General features: G+C 39.9%; 1 protein-coding gene across 2 annotated transcripts in view; it reads right to left on the bottom strand.

Annotated features, from left to right (window-relative positions):
- PLPP1 (phospholipid phosphatase 1) overlaps positions 1 to 19,183 on the bottom strand; it is a 118,432-nt gene that overhangs the window by 47,679 nt on the left and 51,570 nt on the right. Inside the window, exon 2 of one of the 2 annotated variants that reach the window (XM_068990611.1) lies at positions 4,221 to 4,372. The exons of the other annotated variant lie outside the window; for it this stretch is intronic. Coding sequence (XP_068846712.1) covers positions 4,221 to 4,372 — 152 coding nt within the window. The remainder of the gene's footprint in view (positions 1 to 4,220; positions 4,373 to 19,183) is intronic. 2 annotated transcript variants of the gene reach the window in all.

The raw sequence follows: 19,183 nt of genomic DNA, 5'->3' as shown, positions 1-19,183 counted from the left end.
AGGGTGACAATATACAGCCTTGACATACTCTTTTCCTATTTGGAACCAGTCTGTTGTTCCATGTCTAGTTCTAACTGTTGCTTCCTGAACTGCATACAGATTTCTCAAGAGGCAGGTCAGGTGGTCTGGTATTCCCATCTCTCTCAGAATTTTCCACAGTTTATTGTGATCCACACAGACAAGGGCTTTGGCATAGTCAATAAAGTAGAAATAGATGTTTTTCCGGAATTCTCTGGCTTTTTCCATGATCCAGTGGATGTTGGCAATTTGATCTCTGGTTCCTCCGCCTTTTCTAAAACCAGCTTGAACATCAGGAAGTTCACGGTTCATGTATTGCTGAAGCCTCGCTTGGAGAATTTTGAGCATTACTTTACTAGCATGTGAGGTGAGTGCAATTGTGAGGCAGTTTGAGCATTCTTGGCATTGCCTTTCTTTGGGATTGGAATGAAAACTGACCTTTTCCAGTCCTGTGGCCACTGCTGAGTTTTCCAAATTTGCTGGCATATTGAGTGCAGCACTTTCACAGCATCATCTTTCAGGATTTGAAATAGCTCAGCTGGAATGCCATCACCTCCACTAGCTTTGCTCGAAGTGATGCTTTCTAAGGCCCACTTGACTTCACATTCCAGGATGTCTGGCTCTAGGTGAGTGATCACACCACATTGTGATTATCTTAGTTGTGAAGATCTTTTTTGTACAGTTCTTCTGTGTATTCTTGCCACCTCTTTTTAATGTCTTCTGCTTCTATTAGGTCCATACTATTTCTGTCCTTTATCGAGCCCATCTTTGCATGAAATGTTCCCTTGGTATCTCTACTTTTCTTGAAGAGATCTCTAGTCTTTCCCATTCTGTTCTTTTCCTCTATTTCTTTGCATTGATCGCTGAAGAAGGCTTTCTTAATCTCTTCTTGCTGTTCTTTGGAACTCTGCATTCAGATGCTTGTATCTTTCCTTTTCTCCTTTGCTTTTCACCTCTCTTCTTTTCACAGCTATTTGTAAGGCCTCCCCAGACAGCCATTTTGGTTTTTTGCATTTCTTTTCCATGGGGATGGTCTTGATCCCTGTCTCCTGAACAATGTCACGAAACTCGTTCCATAGTTCATCAGGCACTCTATCTATCTGATCTAGGCCCTTAAATCTATTTCTCACTTCCACTGTATAATCGTAAGGGATTTGATTTAGGTCATATCTGAATGGTCTAGTGGTTTTCCCTGCCTTCTTTAAGTCTGACTTTGGTAATAAGGAGTTCATGATCTGAGCCAGTCAGCTCCTGGTCTTGTTTTTGCTGACTGTATAGAGCCTCTCCATCTTTGGCTGCAAAGAATATAATCAATCTGATTTCGGTGTTGACCATCTGGTGATGTCCATGTGTAGAGTCTTCTCTTGTGTTGTTGGAAGAGGGTGTTTGCTATGACCAGTGCATTTTCTTGGCAAAACTCTGTTAGTCTTGCCCGCCTTCATTCTGCATTCCAAGGCCAAATTTGCCTGTTACTCCAGGTATTTCTTGACTTCCTACTTTTGCATTCCAGTCCCCCATAATGAAAAGGACATCTTTTTTAGGTGTTAGTTCTAAAAGGCCTTGTAGGTCTTCATAAAAGCATTCAACTTCAGCTTCTTTAGCGTTACTGGCTGGGGCATAGACTTGGATTACCGTGATATTGAATGGTTTGCCTTGGAAACGAACAGAGATCATTCTGTCGTTTTTGAGATTGCATCCAAGTACTGCATTTCGGACTCTTTTGTTGACCATGATGGCGACTCCCTTTCTTCTGAGGGATTCCTGCCCGCAGTAGTAGATATAATGGTCATCTGAGTTAAATTCACTCACTCCAGTCCATTTTAGTTCGCTGATTCCTAAAATGTCGATGGTCACTCTTGCCATCTCCTGTTTGACCACTTCCAATTTGCCTTGATTCATGGACCTGACATTCCAGGTTCCTATGCAATATTGCTCTTTATAGCATCAGACCTTGCTTCTATCACCAGTCACATCCACAGCTGGGTATTGTTTTTGCTTTGGCTCCATCCCTTCATTCTTTCTGGAGTTATTTCTCCACTGATCTCCAGTAGCATATTGGGCACCTACTGACCTGGGGAGTTCCTCTTTCAGTATCCTTCCATTTTGCCTTTTCATACTGTTCATGGGGTTTTCAAGGAAAGAATATTGAAGTGGTTTGCCATTCCTTTCCCCAGTGGACCACATTCTGTCAGACCTCTCCACCATGACCTGCCCGCCCTGGGTTGCCCCATGCATATGGCTTAGTTTCATTGAGTTAAACAAGGCTGTGGTCCTAGTGTGATTGGATTGACTAGTTTTCTGTGAGTATGGTTTCAGTGTATCTGCCCTCTGATGCCCTCTTGATATGAAAAAAGTACTTGTACAGCACTTTTAAAGAGTCTGTTCTTTTTATACTCAACTTAGGCTTCCCTTGTAACTCAGTCAGTAAAGAATTTGCCTGCAATGCAGGAGACCTGGGTTTGATCCCTGGCTGGGGAAGATCTACTGGAGAAGGAAATGGCAACCCATTTCAGTATTCTTGCCTAGAGAATCCCATGTATAGACGAGCCTGGCAAGCTAGTCCATGGGGTTTCAAAAGTCGGACACAACACAGCAACTAAACCACCATCACACTCAACTTACTTGCTGTTTTGTCAATATAAAGATAACCTTTTCACACGTGATGGTGATATAATCAAAACTTCCAAGTTAATAAAATATACATAACAAGTTTTTCCTGAGTGTCTATGGATCCTGCACTTGTTATGCAGGCTGCACAGCACCCTGTCCTTTGACAGGCCTCTGGTCTGTAGCAGATTTCTGTAGTTTTGCTCATGCAGCATCCTTCTTACTGAGACACAAACAAAAGTAGAACTGAAAGACAAGTACATTTGTAGCAGCATTTGAGTACTTGAATCTTGTCTAAAATCCGCTATTATTTGCAGAAAAGTCCTGCTAAAATTTTTATATGTAAAGAGCTATTAATCTCTCAGAAATATATACTTAAAAAAGGGTCTACTCATACTCCCTCTTTAATAGAAGGATCATAGGCTTTCTTTCTTTTCATACTAAAAACTTAGTGTAAAGATCTGTCTAGGTTAAATGGGCCACTGATTTCTTAAAACTTCACTATATTGTAGGAGAGTCACCAATATTACTACATAATCTCTCCAGTTTCATTCCAGCACCTAGAACATCCCCAGTGTCCATGGCAACGGCAAGGATAACAAGATGAACAAGGCACCATCTCTGCCTTAAGGAGCTCACAGTGTTGCGAAACAAACATTTGTACAGCAGAGATATTCTTTTATTAATTATACACCACAAATTAGGAATTGATTAACTTTTAGTGCTAATAAGGAGCTGTGATCATTCTGCAATCAGACATTAAATTTCTAAATCAAGAAGATTTGCTTTGTTTTTTAATAAACTTCAGAACAGACAAGATATATCTTTTTGGCTATTTATCTTTTTGGCCTATCTCCTGGATGAGACCATATTTTCTGCTTTTAGCATAAATCTTACTTTCTAAAATTACAAGATATGTAGCATAAAATTAAAGTCATAGAATCTCTGAGTCAAGAGATAATAAAAATCATCTAGTCAAATCACTTGAAATCTTCTCCCCAACCAGAGCACATTCTCTAGACATTCTCACCTGAAATCCCAGAAAACAGTAATTATCAGTTTTAATACCAGTAAAAATGCTTTCATATTCACTGTTAATTATGTACAAAACTTAGGCTTTTCTCCCCTATTTCTGCCATTATCTAAAATATCTTTAAACTAAATATGGGTTAAAAGAAGCCTTTTAACACCTGTTAGTAATTTTTCTTTTCTAGAACTCAGTAACTAGAGTCAGTTCATAAACAGTCTCAATAAATCATAAAATAATATCCTAAGTATAAAGTATGCTAAAAATACATCAATACAGTATTCATCTATTGTATTATTACTCAAACAATAGCAAATTAGAGCTAAAAAAAATCAGTGACTTCGAAAAGATTAGCATAAAACCAAACATATTTAGTAAGGTTCTTCTAATTATACACTGTTACTCTTTTAGCCCCACTTAAAATAGCTGAAATTATTTTGATCAAATAACATAAAAAGTTAAAACACATGTTTTAGAGGGTTACATACATTCAGTCATTAACAGGCTAACACAAAATTAAAGCCAACTGCCCAAAAGTGATAAACTTGGAAAAGTGGATTTAACTTACAACGATAATACTGAATGGAATGATTATTCCACCTAATAACGGATAAGGTATGGTGTCTTCTTTGTAAGGGTACTTGATGGACTCATCATTACAGAATAATCCTCGTTGGAAGGGGGTATGCCTTGAAGTAAGAATTGCAAAAGGCAATCCAGCTAGCAAAAGGAATAAATGAAAATATCATTAAAAAGGAATATCAAAACTAATTAATGGCAATAATTATCCCAGAGATCATCTTTAAAAATATGTTTGCCATGAAAATAGTAAGAGCGCATGGAAAAAGAAAATGCAGCAAAACATGCAACAGAAGTTAGAAAAATTACAGCTTAGGGTAAAGATTTTTTTTCTACAAAAACAATGCCTTCAAGTCCTCTATTAACCAGTTTAACCAAGAAAAACTTCTTCTCTTTGTTTCTGCCCAAATACACTAACCTGACTTTAGAGGAAGAAAAATCTCTTCTTATGCTCTTGTTGTCATTTAATCATAAAGTTTTTAACACTATTTTCAAACCAGTTTGTCAGAATCTTTAATTCCAAAAGGAAAGCAGCATTCTGACGTTCTCCATTTTATCTTGATATTACTTGATGTTACTACCATATCACAAGTCATGGTCACTAGCTAAGTTGTCAGAGTATCTAAAGATTATCCACTCATTTCTGTACTGTCTACAGCAAGTTTAGAACTGCTATGAAAAGGAGTGCAAACTTAAACCAAGTTTCTAAAGAAAAGATGGATGGTGAAGTCAAGCACAAAAGCACCTAAAAGAGCTCTCTCTTTTGTCTTCATCACGATCATGGCTCACACTCATCTCCTAAGATGTCTAAACTTTTACCTAAATGTGAACTTTAAGAATTCAGTCCTCCTTGATTTCATCACTGCATCCAGCATCCTGATTAAAACGGCAGCATACTGACTAGGACTGCTTTCTAACACAGCTGAGCAGAAACCCTCAGCATGAGTTCTGCTTCAGGACTTTCCTAAGGATGGACCCATTCAGCCAGCAGTAATACCATAACCATTTAGCTAACATACTCACTGTATATTCAAGTGTTCTTTCCATGAAGCACCAAGTCTTGACAACCATTTACAGTTCTCATCAACTCTGCTAAGCTCTAAAGACTCCAAGACAACCAAGCTTCTGACACTCTGCCTAATGCACAGACTACAGACATCAAATGTGTTCAGTCTAACAAGGGTCAAATGAAAAGAGGAAGCCTGTTCCTGGTTCTTTTTATTTATCTTTCTATTTTTCATTAAACTGAATATATGAACCAAAGTTTATTTCTTTGTGTTAACCAATCTGTCATGCTGTTAACCCACTAGAAGTCTTTATGATGTGAGAAGTGACCAAGAAGGCAGAATAGGAAGACCATGAGCATGTGAGCTCCTTCTGCAGGCACAGCAAAATTACGATTATTTACAGAGCAACTACCCATAAAAGCGAACTGAAAATTAGCAGGAAAGATCTTTTACAGCTAAAGATATAAAGAAGAAATCACAAGATAAGCAGAAAGGGTGAAGTATGGTCATCACCCATATTTCCAGGGTATACAACCCACAAATGGAAGAATAAATTACAACTGCAGAAGTCCTCCCCAAGGAGCAAAGTGTCCTAACTCCATATCAGGCCCCTCAATCCAGGGGTCTGCACCAGAAAGAACTCCCCTCCCACCACCCAGACCGTTTGGCTCCGAAAGCCAGTAGGGCTTCCTTTTTGGATAATCAGAGAGTTGTGGGAAATAGAGACTTAAGTCTTAAGAGAGCACACACAAAATCTTATATGTTCCAAGATCCAGGGAAGAAGCAGTAGTTTAAATGGAACTTGGGTAGGACCTACTTGCTCATCCTGGAAAGCCTCCCAGAGAGGCAGAAGACAACTGAAACTCACTCTGAGAACAAAGATGCTGGCAGCAGCCATTCTGGGAAGCTTATTCCACCACCAAGACACAGGTGTTGTTAAGTGTCACTTTAGAATCCTCCCTCTAACCCATCAGTGAGAGACCAGGCCTGCCTACCAACCACCAGCAGCCATGCGATGCGCCAGGCCAGGCAGCTAGGTGGGCAGGATCACCAGCAGGCTGACGCTATAGAGAACACCCTGAGTCCCCAGCCAATTCAAGATATGACCCCACCCACTATCGGACCCAGGACCCAGCCCCACCTACAAGTGGGCCACCACAGCACTGGGACCACCGGAAACCACACACACACACACACACACACACACACACACCCCTTCAATGCCAGGCAATTGTTTTCTGAATGAATTGCAAACACACCCACACACCCACACACCCACACACCCCCCGTCAATGCCAGGCAATTGTTTTCTGAATGAATTGCAAACACACACCCACACCCACACACCCACACACCCCCCTTCAATGCCAGGCAATTGTTTTCTGAATGAATTACACACACACACACACACCAGGTGCCAGGCAATTGTTTTCTGAATGAATTACACACCACACACACACACACACACACACACACACACACACACCAGGTGTCAGGCACCAGCCCCACGATCTGCTAGGCCCCAACTCCACCCACCTGTGGCAGACACCACCCTTGGGATACCCAAAGCCCTGCAGTCACAAACCCTGGGCCCAGGAATGCTCACAGAGGGGCCAACGCTAGCTGCAGAAACTTCAGGCCCCACAGCAAAAGACTCCAGGATCTCATTCTGCCCATCAGTGGGCCAGCACCAGCCCCATGTCCTTTTGGGCCCCCATACCAGCCACCAAGCCCCAGGACCACCACAGCCCCCCACAGCAAGTTGTGTGAAGTCCTGGCCCACCCACTAGTAGTCTGGCACCACCCTGGACACCCAGGGCCCTGGTCCACCAAACAGCAGGCCAACACACCAGCTCCAGAACGCCATGTCAGGATCCAGCTCCAACCACCTGCAGGCCATTATCAGGACTGGAGGCCACACAGCCAGCCAAGCCATGATCCAGCCCCACCTACCACCCAACCTCACCCACCAGCAGCTGGTAGCCTTCACATAAGACAGGGTCTGGCAATCAGTCGGACCAGGCCAACCACGCATACCAGTAAGACAGCCACAGCTGTCAATCAGGCATAAGAAACAGACCTATGCAGCCCACATAGAGGGTACCCATTAAACATATAGCTCTGGTGATTAGAGGGGAGTATGCTGCTGGGCCATGTAGGACATTTCCTACATAAAGCCACTTCTCCAAGATCAGGAAATATAACCAACCTACCAAATACACAAAAATATAAACTGTGAACTAGGTGAATTGAGGTGACAGAGAAATACATTTCAAATAAAGAAATAAGATAAAACCCTAGAAAAAGAACTAAGTGAAGATAAGCAATCTACTCCCCCCCAACAAAAAAAAAAGAATTCAATGATCATAAAGATGCTTGAAGTATTTGGGAGAAGAATGGAAGAACAGAATGAGAAGTTAGAAGTTTTTTACAGAGTTGGAACTATAAGAACCAAACAGAGCTGAAAAATACAATAACTGAAATAAAAAATACTCGAAGTAATCAACTGTAGATTAGATGATACAGAGGAACTGGCAGGCAGAATTATGGAAATCAGTGAAGCTGAACAGAAAGAAAAAAAAAGAGGACAGTTTAAGAGACCTCTGGGAGAACATCCAGGTCCAGAAAGCACAGAGTGTCTCAAACAGGATCAACCTAAAAAGAATCACAACAAGAACATTATAATTAAAATGGTAAAAATTAAAAATAAAGAGAGAAAATTGAAAGCACCACAGTAAAGGCAACAAGTTACATACAGGGGAATCACCATAAAGCTGTCAGCTAATGTCTCAGCAGAAACTCTGCAGGCCAGAAGAGAGCAACATGATGTATTTAAAGTGATGAAAAGCAAAAACCTAAAACAAAGAATACTCTACCCAGCAAGGCTTTCACTCATAGTTGAAAGAGAGCTCAAAAGTTTTACAGGCAACCAAAAGCTAAAAGAGTTCAACACAAAAAGAACTCAACTCAACGTCAGTTTCTACAGGAAACCAGCTTTACAAAAAATATTAAAGGGACTTCTATAAGTGGAAAAGAAAAAGCAACAATCAGAAATGTGAAAACTATGAAAGGAAAAGGGGCTTCCCCGATGGCTCAGTAGTAAAGAATCCGCCTGCAATGCAGGAGACGCAGGAGACAAGGGTTCAATCCTTGGGTCAGGAAGGTACCATGGAAGAGGAAATGGCAACCTGCTCCAGTATTCTTGCCTGGAAAATTCATGGACAAAGGAGCAAAGAGTTGGATACGACTGAGTGACTGAGCACACACGCATGCATAAAAGGAAAATTCTCACTGGTAAAGGCAAATATACAGTAAAGGTGGTAAATCAACCATGTTTATAAAGCTAGTAGGGACGTTAAAAGACAAAAGTAGTGAGGTCATCTATATCAAAGACAAGTAAAGGGATGCACAAAACCGAAGAATATAAAATATGACATCACAAATGGTAAGGGGGTGGATAATAAAAATGAAGGGTGGTTAAAATGCATTCAAACTTAACAGATCAGCAACTTAATCCTGGTAACCACAAACCAAAAATATTTAATAAATACACAAAAGAGAGAAAAGAATCCAAATATGATACTACAGGTAGTCATTAACTCACAAGGAAAGAGAACAAAAGAAGAAACAAACAAAAAAGGACCACAAAAACAACACCCAAACAATTAACGAAATGTCAGTAAGTACATGTGCTGCGTGTCAGTCGCTTCAGTTATGTCTGACTGACTCTTTCTGACCCCATGGACTGTAGCCTGCCAGAATCCTCTCTCAATGGGGTTCTCCAGGCAAGAATACTCGAGTTGGTTGCCATTTCCTCCTCCAGGGGATTGTCCTGACCCTGGGATCAAACCCACCTCACTTACCTCTCCTGTATTGGCAGGCAGGTTTTTAACCACTAGCACTACCTGGGAAGTCCAATAAGTACACACATATCAATAATTACTTTAGATATAACTGCTTCAATCAATAGACAAACTATTCAATACATTTAAAAAGACCTATATATACATTGCCTACTCTTCAGATCTAAAGACACATAGATTAAAAATGAAGACAGGCTCTTCAATACATGGTGTTGGGAAAACTGGATAGCTAAACTAAAAAGAATCAGTTCAGTTCAGTTGCTAAGTCATGTCCGACTCTTTGCAACTCCATGAACCGCTGCATGCCAGGCCTCCCTGTCCATCAACAATTCCACAGAATGTGGTCCACTGGAAAAGGGAATGGCAAACCACTTCAGTATTCTTGTCTTGATAACACCATGAACAGTATGAAAAGACAAAAAGATAGGACACTGAAAAATGAACTACCCAGGTCAGTAGGTGCCCAATATGCTACTGGAGATCAGTGGAGAAATAACTCCAGAAAGAAAGAAGGGATGGAGCCAAAGCAAAAACAATACCCAGCTGTGGATGTGACTGGTGATAGAAGCAAGGTCCGATACTATAAAGAGCAATATTGCATAGGAACCTGGAATGTCAGGTCCATGAATCAAGGGAAATTGGAAGTGGTCAAACAGGAGATGGCAAGAGTGACCATCGAAATTCTAGGAATCAGCGAACTAAGATGAACTGGAATGAGTCAATTTAGCTCAGATGACTATTATATCTACTACCGTGGGCAGGAATCCCTCAGAAGAAATGGAGTCGCCATCATGGTCAACGAAAGAGTCCGAAATGCAGTACTTGGATGCAATCTCAAAAACGACAGAATGATCTCTGTTCGTTTCCAGAGCAAACCATTCAATATCACGGTAATCCAAGTCTATGCCCCGACCAGTAATGTTGAAGAAGCTGAAGTTCAATGCTTTTATGAAGACCTACAAGACCTTTTAGAGCTAACACCCCCAAAAGATGTCCTTTTCGGTATAGGGGACTGGAATGCAAAAGTAGGAAGTCAAGAAATATCTGGAGTAACACGCAAATTTAGCCTTGGAGTACAAAATGAAGCAGGGCAAAACGCACTGGACATAGCAAACACCCTCTTCCAACAACACAAGAGAAGACTCTACACATGGACATCACCAGATGGTCAACACCGAAATCAGATTGATTATATTCTTTGCAGCCAAAGATGGAGAGGCTCTATACAGTCAGCAAAAACAAGACTGAGAGCTGCCTGTGGCTCAGATCATGAACCTCTTACTGTCAAATTCAGACTTAAAGAAAATGGGGAAAACCATTAGACCATTCAGGTATGACCTAATCAAATCCCTTATGGTTATTCAGTGAAAGTGAGAAATAGATTTAAGGGCCTAGATCTGATAGAGTGCCTGATGAACTATGGACGGAGGTTTGTGACACTGTACAGGAGACAGGGATCAAGACCATCCCCAAGAAAAATAAACACAAAAAAGCAAAATGGCTGTCTGAGGAGCCCTTACAAATAGCTGTGAAAAGAAGAAAAGTGAAAAGCAAAGGAGAACAGGAAAGATATACCCATTTGAATGCAGAGTTCCAAAGAATAGCAAGGAGAGATAAAAAAGCCTTCCTCAGTGATCAATGCAAAGAAATAAACGAAAACAATAGAACGGGAAAGACTAGAGATCTCTTCAAGAAAAGTAGAGATACCAAGGGAACATTTCATGCAAAGATGGGCTCAATGAAGGACAGAAATGGTATGGACCTAACAGAAGCAGAAGATATTAAGAAGAGGTGGCAAGAATGCACAGAAGAAACTAAACAAAAAAGATCTTCATGACCCAGATAATCACGATGGTGAGATCACTCACCTAAAGCCAGACATCCTGGAACGCAAAGTCAAGTGGGCCTTAGGAAGCATCACTACGATCAAAGCTAGTGGAGGTGATGGCATTCCAGCTGAGCTATTTCAAATCCTGAAAGATGATGCTGTGAAAGTGCTGCACTCAATATGCCAGCACATTTGGAAAACTCAGCAGTGGCCACAGGACTGGAAAAGGTCAGTTTTCATTCCAATTCCAAAGAAACGCAATGCCAAAGAATGCTCAAACGACCGCACAATTACACTCATCTTACACGCTAGTAAAGTAATGAAAATTCTCCAAGCCAGGCTTCAGCAATACGTGAACCGTGAACTTCCTGATGTTCAAGCTGGTTTTAGAAAAGGCGGAGGAACCAGAGATCAAATTGCCCACATTTTCACTTTCATGCATTGGAGAAGGAAATGGCAACCCAATCCAGTGTTATTGCCTGAAGAACCCCAGGGACGGGGGAGCCTCGTGGGCTGCCGTCTATGGGGTCACACAGAGTCACACTGAAGTGTCTTAGCAGCAGCAGCTGGATCACCGAAAAAGCAAGAGAGTGTCAGAAAAGCATCTATTTCTGTTTTATTGACTATGCCAAAGCCTTTGACTATGTGAATCACAATAAACTGTGGAAAAAAGAATCAAACTCACACCAAAAGAATGCTCTCTTACACCATGCACAAAATAATAAAAATGGATTAAGGACTTAAGTGTCAGACCTGAAACCATAACACTTCTAGAAGAAAACATAAGCAGTAAGCTCTTTGACATCAGTGTTAGCAACATTTTTTTGGATATGTCTCCTCAGGCAAGGGAGACAAAAGCAAAAATAAATAGGACTACATAAAACTGTAAAGCTTTACATAACAAAGGATACTATCAACAAAACAAAAAGTCCACCTACCGAACGGGACAACGTATTTGCAAATGATATATCTGGTAAGGGGTTAATATATAAAGTATACAACTCAACATCAAAAAAAAAAAAAATCTGATTTTAAAATGCCAGAGGGTCTGAACAGACATTTTTCCAAAGAAGACATACGGATGGCCAACAGACACATGCAAAGATGCTCAACATCACTAATCACCTGAGAAATGCAAATCAAAACCACAATGAGGACATTCTTCGTGGTACAGTGCATAAGAATCCGCCTGAAATGCAGAGGACATGGGTTCAATCCCTGGTCTGGGAAAATTCCACATGCCTCGGAGCAGCTGAGTCTGTGCGCCACAACTACTGAAGCCAGCACACCAAGAGCACGTGTTCCTCAACAGGCAAAGTCACCACAAGGAAAGGCCATAAGGAAGAACAGCCCCCACTCGCCTCAACTAGAAAAAGCCAATGCAAAAGCAATGAAGACACAGTGCAGCCCAAAATAAAATATATCAATAGAATTTTTTTAAAAGATGCTCACAAGGTTCCCAAAGCTATATTTCTAGTAAATGCAACATTAAAAAAAAATTAAACTAGAGCTGACTGTGTTAACCATCCCTTATACACTTATCATATATGAATTCAGATTATACTCAGATTTACCAAATAGTCTGCATGCAGAGGAAGGGGTAAAATTCCCAAGTCTTTAATACAAATACCACAGTTTGCAGCATAAACTTTTGCACTTAGCAGTACACACTGTGGAGGTTAATACTCAGATCTATAATTTTAATTGCTGCCAGCTGTAATAATTAAATGCTCATCCTTCAACCAATAACCATACTCTTGGCTCAATAAGCAAATTTATTTCATATTTACAAAGAACCACCACTTCTAGAATTCATTTAACTTACACATAATAATGGAAACTTGCAATGTCTACAATGCATATTTCTGAATTGGTTGAATGTTCAATCAGCATTTCTTTTAGAGGAAGAAATGATATGCAGTAAAGAAATTAAATCCACATGATTAATATCTAAAACTCAGTAGGCTTTATATCCTTATTTTGAAGAAAAATGTGTATTAATAGACCCAACTATATTGAAATATGTTCTTAATCATATCCATTAACATTTGTTTTTTTCCCTTGGACCACAAAAGAAATTATTCTTAGATTTAGAAAAAAAATTGTGGGAAACAAAATCACAAACAAGTATAGGTAGTCCATTTTTAAAAACAGGAATATTCAAGTGGGCAAATATTAAGTGAATCTCTAGTGCAAGGAATTCTGTGAGAGGATATAAGGAATACAAAATTGAATAAGGCACAGTACATAATTTCAGCAGAGAACAAACAGATGCAAAGAGCTATGAAGTTTCAAAAGAGAACAAGAACTGGTGAGGCTCTAAGTGGTGATATTCAAAAAGATGCTGGTTAGCAGAGTCAGAATCTCAATAGAAGGCGTCTGGTATAGAGACAGAGATCTGGGAATATAAAGTATCGCTGAAGCCAAAGAAGTAAGAGAAACTGTGCAAGATGGACATGAAATACAAAGAACTGAAAAGTGAGGCACGAGATAATAGCAATATTAAAGAGATGAGCACAGCAAGAGGATCCACTGAGGCAGCAGACTTGGTGGGCTGGGAGGGAAAGTCAGGAGAAAGCAGTATTATTGAGGCCAAGTCCAAAGAGAGCATTTCAGGAGGTGGTGATTGGTCCACAGTGTCCAATGGGCTTTCAACTGCCAAACTTAGTAAAAATGGTTTCAATAAGGAAGAAGGGATAGAAACCAGATCACAGAGGTTTTAACAAGGAATAATTTTTAAAAAGAGCATGAATCTACCATGAATGCACACTATCCTTCTGAGAGTTTAAGTGAAGAGACTATATTACAGAAGCCCTTAGAAATATTTTAAATTAATACTAATATTTGCAATCTCTCATATAAACCCATGAGATGTATTACAAAGTCACTTGTTGTTTAGTCATTATGTCTGACTTTTGTGATTCCATGGACCATAGTCCACTAGGCTTCTCTGTGGGATTTCCTAGGCAAGAATACTGGAGTGTGTTGTTATTTCCTTCTCCAGGAAATAACAGACACAGCTCAAACCTGCGTCTCCTGCACTGGCAGGCGGATTCTTTACCATCAAGCCACCAGTGAAGCCCAGATATGACAAAACCTAAGATTAAATCTAAACATAAGACTAGAAACTGCAAAACCAATACAGTATCGTAAAGCAAAATAAAGGAAAAAAAAAAAAAGACTAGAAACTATAAAACTCCTAGAGGAGAACATAGGCAAAACACTCTCCGACATAAATCACAGCAGGATCCTCTATGACCCACCTCCCAGAATACTGGAAATAAAAGCAAAAATAAACAAATGGGATCTAATTAAACTTAAAAGCTTCTGCACAACAAAGGAAACCAGAAGCAAGCTGAAAAGACAGCCTTCGGAATGGGAGAAAATAATAGCAAATGAAGCAACTGACAAACAACTAATCTCAAAAATATACAAGCAACTCATGCAGCTCAATTCCAGAAAAATAAACGACCCAATCAAAAAATGGGCCAAAGAACTAAATAGACATTTCTCCAAAGAAGACATACGGATGGCTAACAAACACATGAAAAGATGCTCAACATCACTCATTATCAGAGTATTGCAAATCAAAACCACAATGAGGTACCATTTCACACCAGTCAGAATGGCTGCGATCCAAAAGTCTACAAGCAATAAATGCTGGAGAGGGTGTGGAGAAAAGGGAACCCTCTTACACTGTTGGTGGGAATGCAAACTAGTACAGCCACTATGGAGAACAGTGTGGAGATTCCTTAAAAAATTGCAGATAGAACTGCCTTATGACCCAGCAATCCCACTGCTGGGCATACAAACCAAGGAAACCAGAATTGAAAGAGACACGTGTACCCCTATGTTCATCGCAGCACTGTTTATAATAGCCAGGACATGGAAGCAACCTAGATGTCCATCAGCAGATGAATGAATAACAAAGCTGTGGTACATATACACAATGGAGTATTACTCAGCCATTAAAAAGAATACATTTGAATCAGTTCTAATGAGGTGCATGAAACTGGAGCTGATTACACAGAGTGAAGTAAGCCAGAAAGAAAAACACCAATACAGTATACTAACACATATATATGGAATTTAGAAAGATGGTAACGATAACCCTGTATGCGAGACAGCAAAAGAGACACAGATGTATAGAACAGACTTTTGGACTCTGTGGGAGACAGGGAGGGTGGGATGATTTGGGAGAATGGCATTGAAACATGTATAATATCATGTAAGAAACGAATCGCCAGTCTAGGTTCAATGCAGGATACAGGATGCTTGGGGCCGGTGCACTGGGATGACCCAGAGAGATGGTATGGGGAGGGAGGTGGGAGAGGGGTTCAGGATTGGGAACTCATGTACACCCGTGGAGGATTCATGTTGATGGCAAAACCAATACAGTATTGTAAAGTAAAATAAAGTAAAAAATAAAAAAATAAACAGCTGCAGTAAAGAGAAAAAAAAAAGCTTGTTAGGTTTTGCATAGTTTCATTTTCACTAAATAACTAAACAGGAATGCAGACCACCCCCTCCCCCACCAAGAAAGATGGAGAGGAAAACTAAATCACCAGTTGTTCACTGACCCACTTAGGGCTGAAAATGATGAGCTAGTCCAGAGTCCTGCTCTGGAAAATCTGGAACTGGAACAAAGACTGACTCAGAGCTGGCAAACAGCACTGGTCCATGCACAAGAAAGACTGGCTGCAGAAGAGATTGAGACAAAGCAGGTCTCCAAAGAAAACTGAAGTGCCTAGTCTGACTGGAGAGAGAAAGGTGAAAGCAGCTTTGGTTCCCCACTACCAAAGGGCTGCACTGATCTTGCTATTTGGGGGTTGTTAGAGCACCTTGTATGCTTTCAACAAAAGTCTATTTTTCTTAAGCTGGTCATAAAAGGATATGCTCCTTGCAACCAACAGAGCCTAACTAAAACAATTATAACCATTCCCCCTACTTTGAGAGCATGTAGGTTATTGTTTGATTGCCCTATATAAAGCTATAATAACATTTCTAAAAACCAATCCTTTTTTGCATTTCTAATTATTTCCTTAGAATATATTTTCATGTGAGATTATAGGCCAAATGATATAAACATTAAGGTTCTTGATTAGCTATTCAGAAAGGTTATTTTAACCACCAATTTATTCTACCAGCCACAGTACACAAATGTGTAGGTCAATGCAAAAATTTAAAGATATCTGATGCTATCTTTGACATTTACTGTAGATTTTAGGGCAAAAATGGAGGGTTGCATTTACTCTTTTACCTCTTCAAATCAAATACCCTTTTCCTTTTACCTGAAAGATTACATTTCTAAAACAATCCCTTTTCATTTGTCAAATGACTGCATTTGTCATACAATGTTTCTCTTAATACTTTAGTTTATAAAATTCATTTTCATTTCCTTTTTATAACAATTGAGGTACAACTTATATACCAAAAAATTCACCCACTCTAAATACATAATTCAATGATGTTGGTAAATGTATAGAGTTGTGCAGCCATCAGCACAATTGTTTTAGAACATTTCCATTACCCCCAAAATTCCCATGAGCCCATCTGCATTCAACCCTTATTCCCACCACCAACCCCAGGCAACCACTCATCTGTTTTCTGTACCTACACAGATTTGTCTTTTCTGAACATTTCATAAAAATGGAATCATACAATGTGTGGTATTTTGCTAGCGGTTTATATCATTTGTTGTTGTTACTGTTCAGTTGCTAAGTCATGTCCGACTCTTTGCAACCCCATGGACTGCAGCACGCCAAACTTCCCTGTCCTTCACTATCTCCCAAAGTGTGCTCAAACTCATGTCCATTCAGTTGGTGATGCCTTCCAACCATCTCATCCTCTGTCGCCCCTTTCTCATCCTGCCCTTGATCTTTACTTTTGAGGTTCATCCATGTTGTAACATGCATTTAGTTTCTCTTTATTGCCAAACAGTATGGTATTATATGTATACGATACATTTGGTTTACCCAGTCACCAGTTAATGGATAACTGGGTTGTTTTCAGTGTTTGTCTATTATGACTAGTATCTCTAAAAACATTCATGTACACGTCTTTGTGTGGACATTATTTTCATTTCAAATGAGTAGACTCCCAGGAGTGGAATGCCTGGGTCATGTGGTAAGTTTATGTCTAACTTTTTAAGAATTTGCCAAACTGCTGTACCACTTTACATTCCTACATTCAGCTTTTTAATATGCCTAAGTGGCTAATCATATTAGCCCATTTAAGAATTAGATTCTCTTCACAGTAAACTCACAGTCGCCCACAAAGAAATATAGCCTTCCACCTTCAATAAGTGAATATCTGTAATGGTTCAAAAGAGAGGTGGTGATATGTAACTCACTGTTTCCTCAAACTAAATACCACAAGAACACTTACTTCTCCATCCTTTTACCAGAGACAGGAAAAGACAACATAAGATCACGGTCACACAACATCTTCTTCAACTTCCTCTTGCACAAATAATCAGGATCTTGAAACCATAATATAAATGCTAACAACTATGTTAGAAAGACTGGGGACAGAGTGTCCAGCAAAACTGAGAAACTATGGTTAAAAACTTTTTTACATGTGAAGGGAACTCTTCCACTGAAAACTACACAAATGCCTCCAGAAATATTTTCAAGTTTCATCCATGGTACAGCATAAATTGGCATTTTGTTCCTTTTTATTGCAGAACAGTATTCCATTATGTATACATAAAACCTATCAGTTGCCCAGGAGAGAGTGGCATGCAGCTTCAGAGTCATTAATAGCAAATATCAAATATTTGAGGGCTCCACTGCCTCAGAGCTAACAGCAGTAGGCAACAGCTTGAGAAATCCTGACACAAAGATGTTAGGCACCTCCAGATTTGCTGCAAAGTCTGGTACCACACCTCAGCAGCCTGGGAAGATGGAAACACCCTACTGGGAGGCCAAAAGACCTCAAACAGACCACAATGGACGATGACCATTTGTGAACTATATGGCAGATCATATTCTTTTCCTAATGCATGAACAAGGGAAGGATGTAGATAGAGACCAAAAACCAAAAGAATCCACAGGTACAAGTCAAACAGTAGGGTAATGTGTCTATGATTATCTTTGCCATCTGACTGTTCCCCTAGGCTAAGTAAGTATGTGAGGGGGATGGGGTGTGTATTCAGTCTACCTTCTCTATTAGGTCATTTGTTTATTTACCAATGGGGAAAATTCCAAGTAGAAAAAAAGTCAATTTGAAAACGCAAGTTGTCAAAAAATACTAGAGGCTACCTAAAAAATAATCGTATTTAATAAGACAGTAAAAAGAATATGCCAATGGCTTACTTTTTTCTTTTGCTTATATTTAAAAGAATGAAATTATGGTGCCTATTCAAGAAAATCTGTGAAGTTACTCTGCCTGTGAAGAGTTACTCTGCCTGTTACTACCTGTGAAGTTACTCTGCACTTCAATTCATGCAATTCACTCATGAATTAATTGAAGTGCACTAGGGTACATGGGGGTACGTGATAAAATGCAGTTCAGGAAACAGAAGGAATGGACCGGAAACAAAAATAATTACTGAACTACACGAAACAAACAAGAGCCATAAAGGGAAAATTGAGATAAGTGTTAAAAGAAAGAAAATTTGGACTATCGCATTCCTTTATCACACAGCACAAACGCATTTCTTTTGTTGTAAACAATTGACAGCATTACTGTATATACAGTGAAAGTGAAAGTGAAGTATTCCAGGAAGACACTTTAACCTCTGAGCCACCTGCCTCTAGTAAAGATTAATGTTAATGAAATACACTCATAAAAGCACTAGAGGCAGGGTTTTTAAAACAGAAAAATAATTATTTTCAACCTGCTTAACAAATTGTAACTAAAATAAACTGAAGCCAGAACATTTTTTCTATTTGTAAATTCTATCACCATATCTTGGGTTTCCCAAGTGGCACTAGTGGCAAAGAATCTGCCTGGCAATGCAGGAAATGCAGGAGACCCAGGTTCGATTCCTGGGTGGGAAAGATCCCCTGGTGGAGGTCATGACAACCCACTCCAGTATTCTTGCATGGAGAATCCCATGGACAGAGGTGCCTGGTGGGCTACAGTCCACGGGGTCACAAAGAGTCAGACATGACTAAAGCAACTAGCACACAAGCACACATCACCATATCTGAAAGGAAAAACTCTGAAACAGTTTAATGTTAACAGCCGTGTCCGACTCTTTGCGACCCCACAGACTGTAGCCTACCAGGCTCCTCTGCCCATCAGATTT

Source organism: Capricornis sumatraensis, chromosome 18, assembly GCF_032405125.1.
Source record: "Capricornis sumatraensis isolate serow.1 chromosome 18, serow.2, whole genome shotgun sequence".
NCBI lineage: Eukaryota > Metazoa > Chordata > Mammalia > Artiodactyla > Bovidae > Capricornis > Capricornis sumatraensis.
Note: the sequence above shows the minus strand (reverse complement) of the source record. Positions and strands in the feature narration are given on the sequence as shown.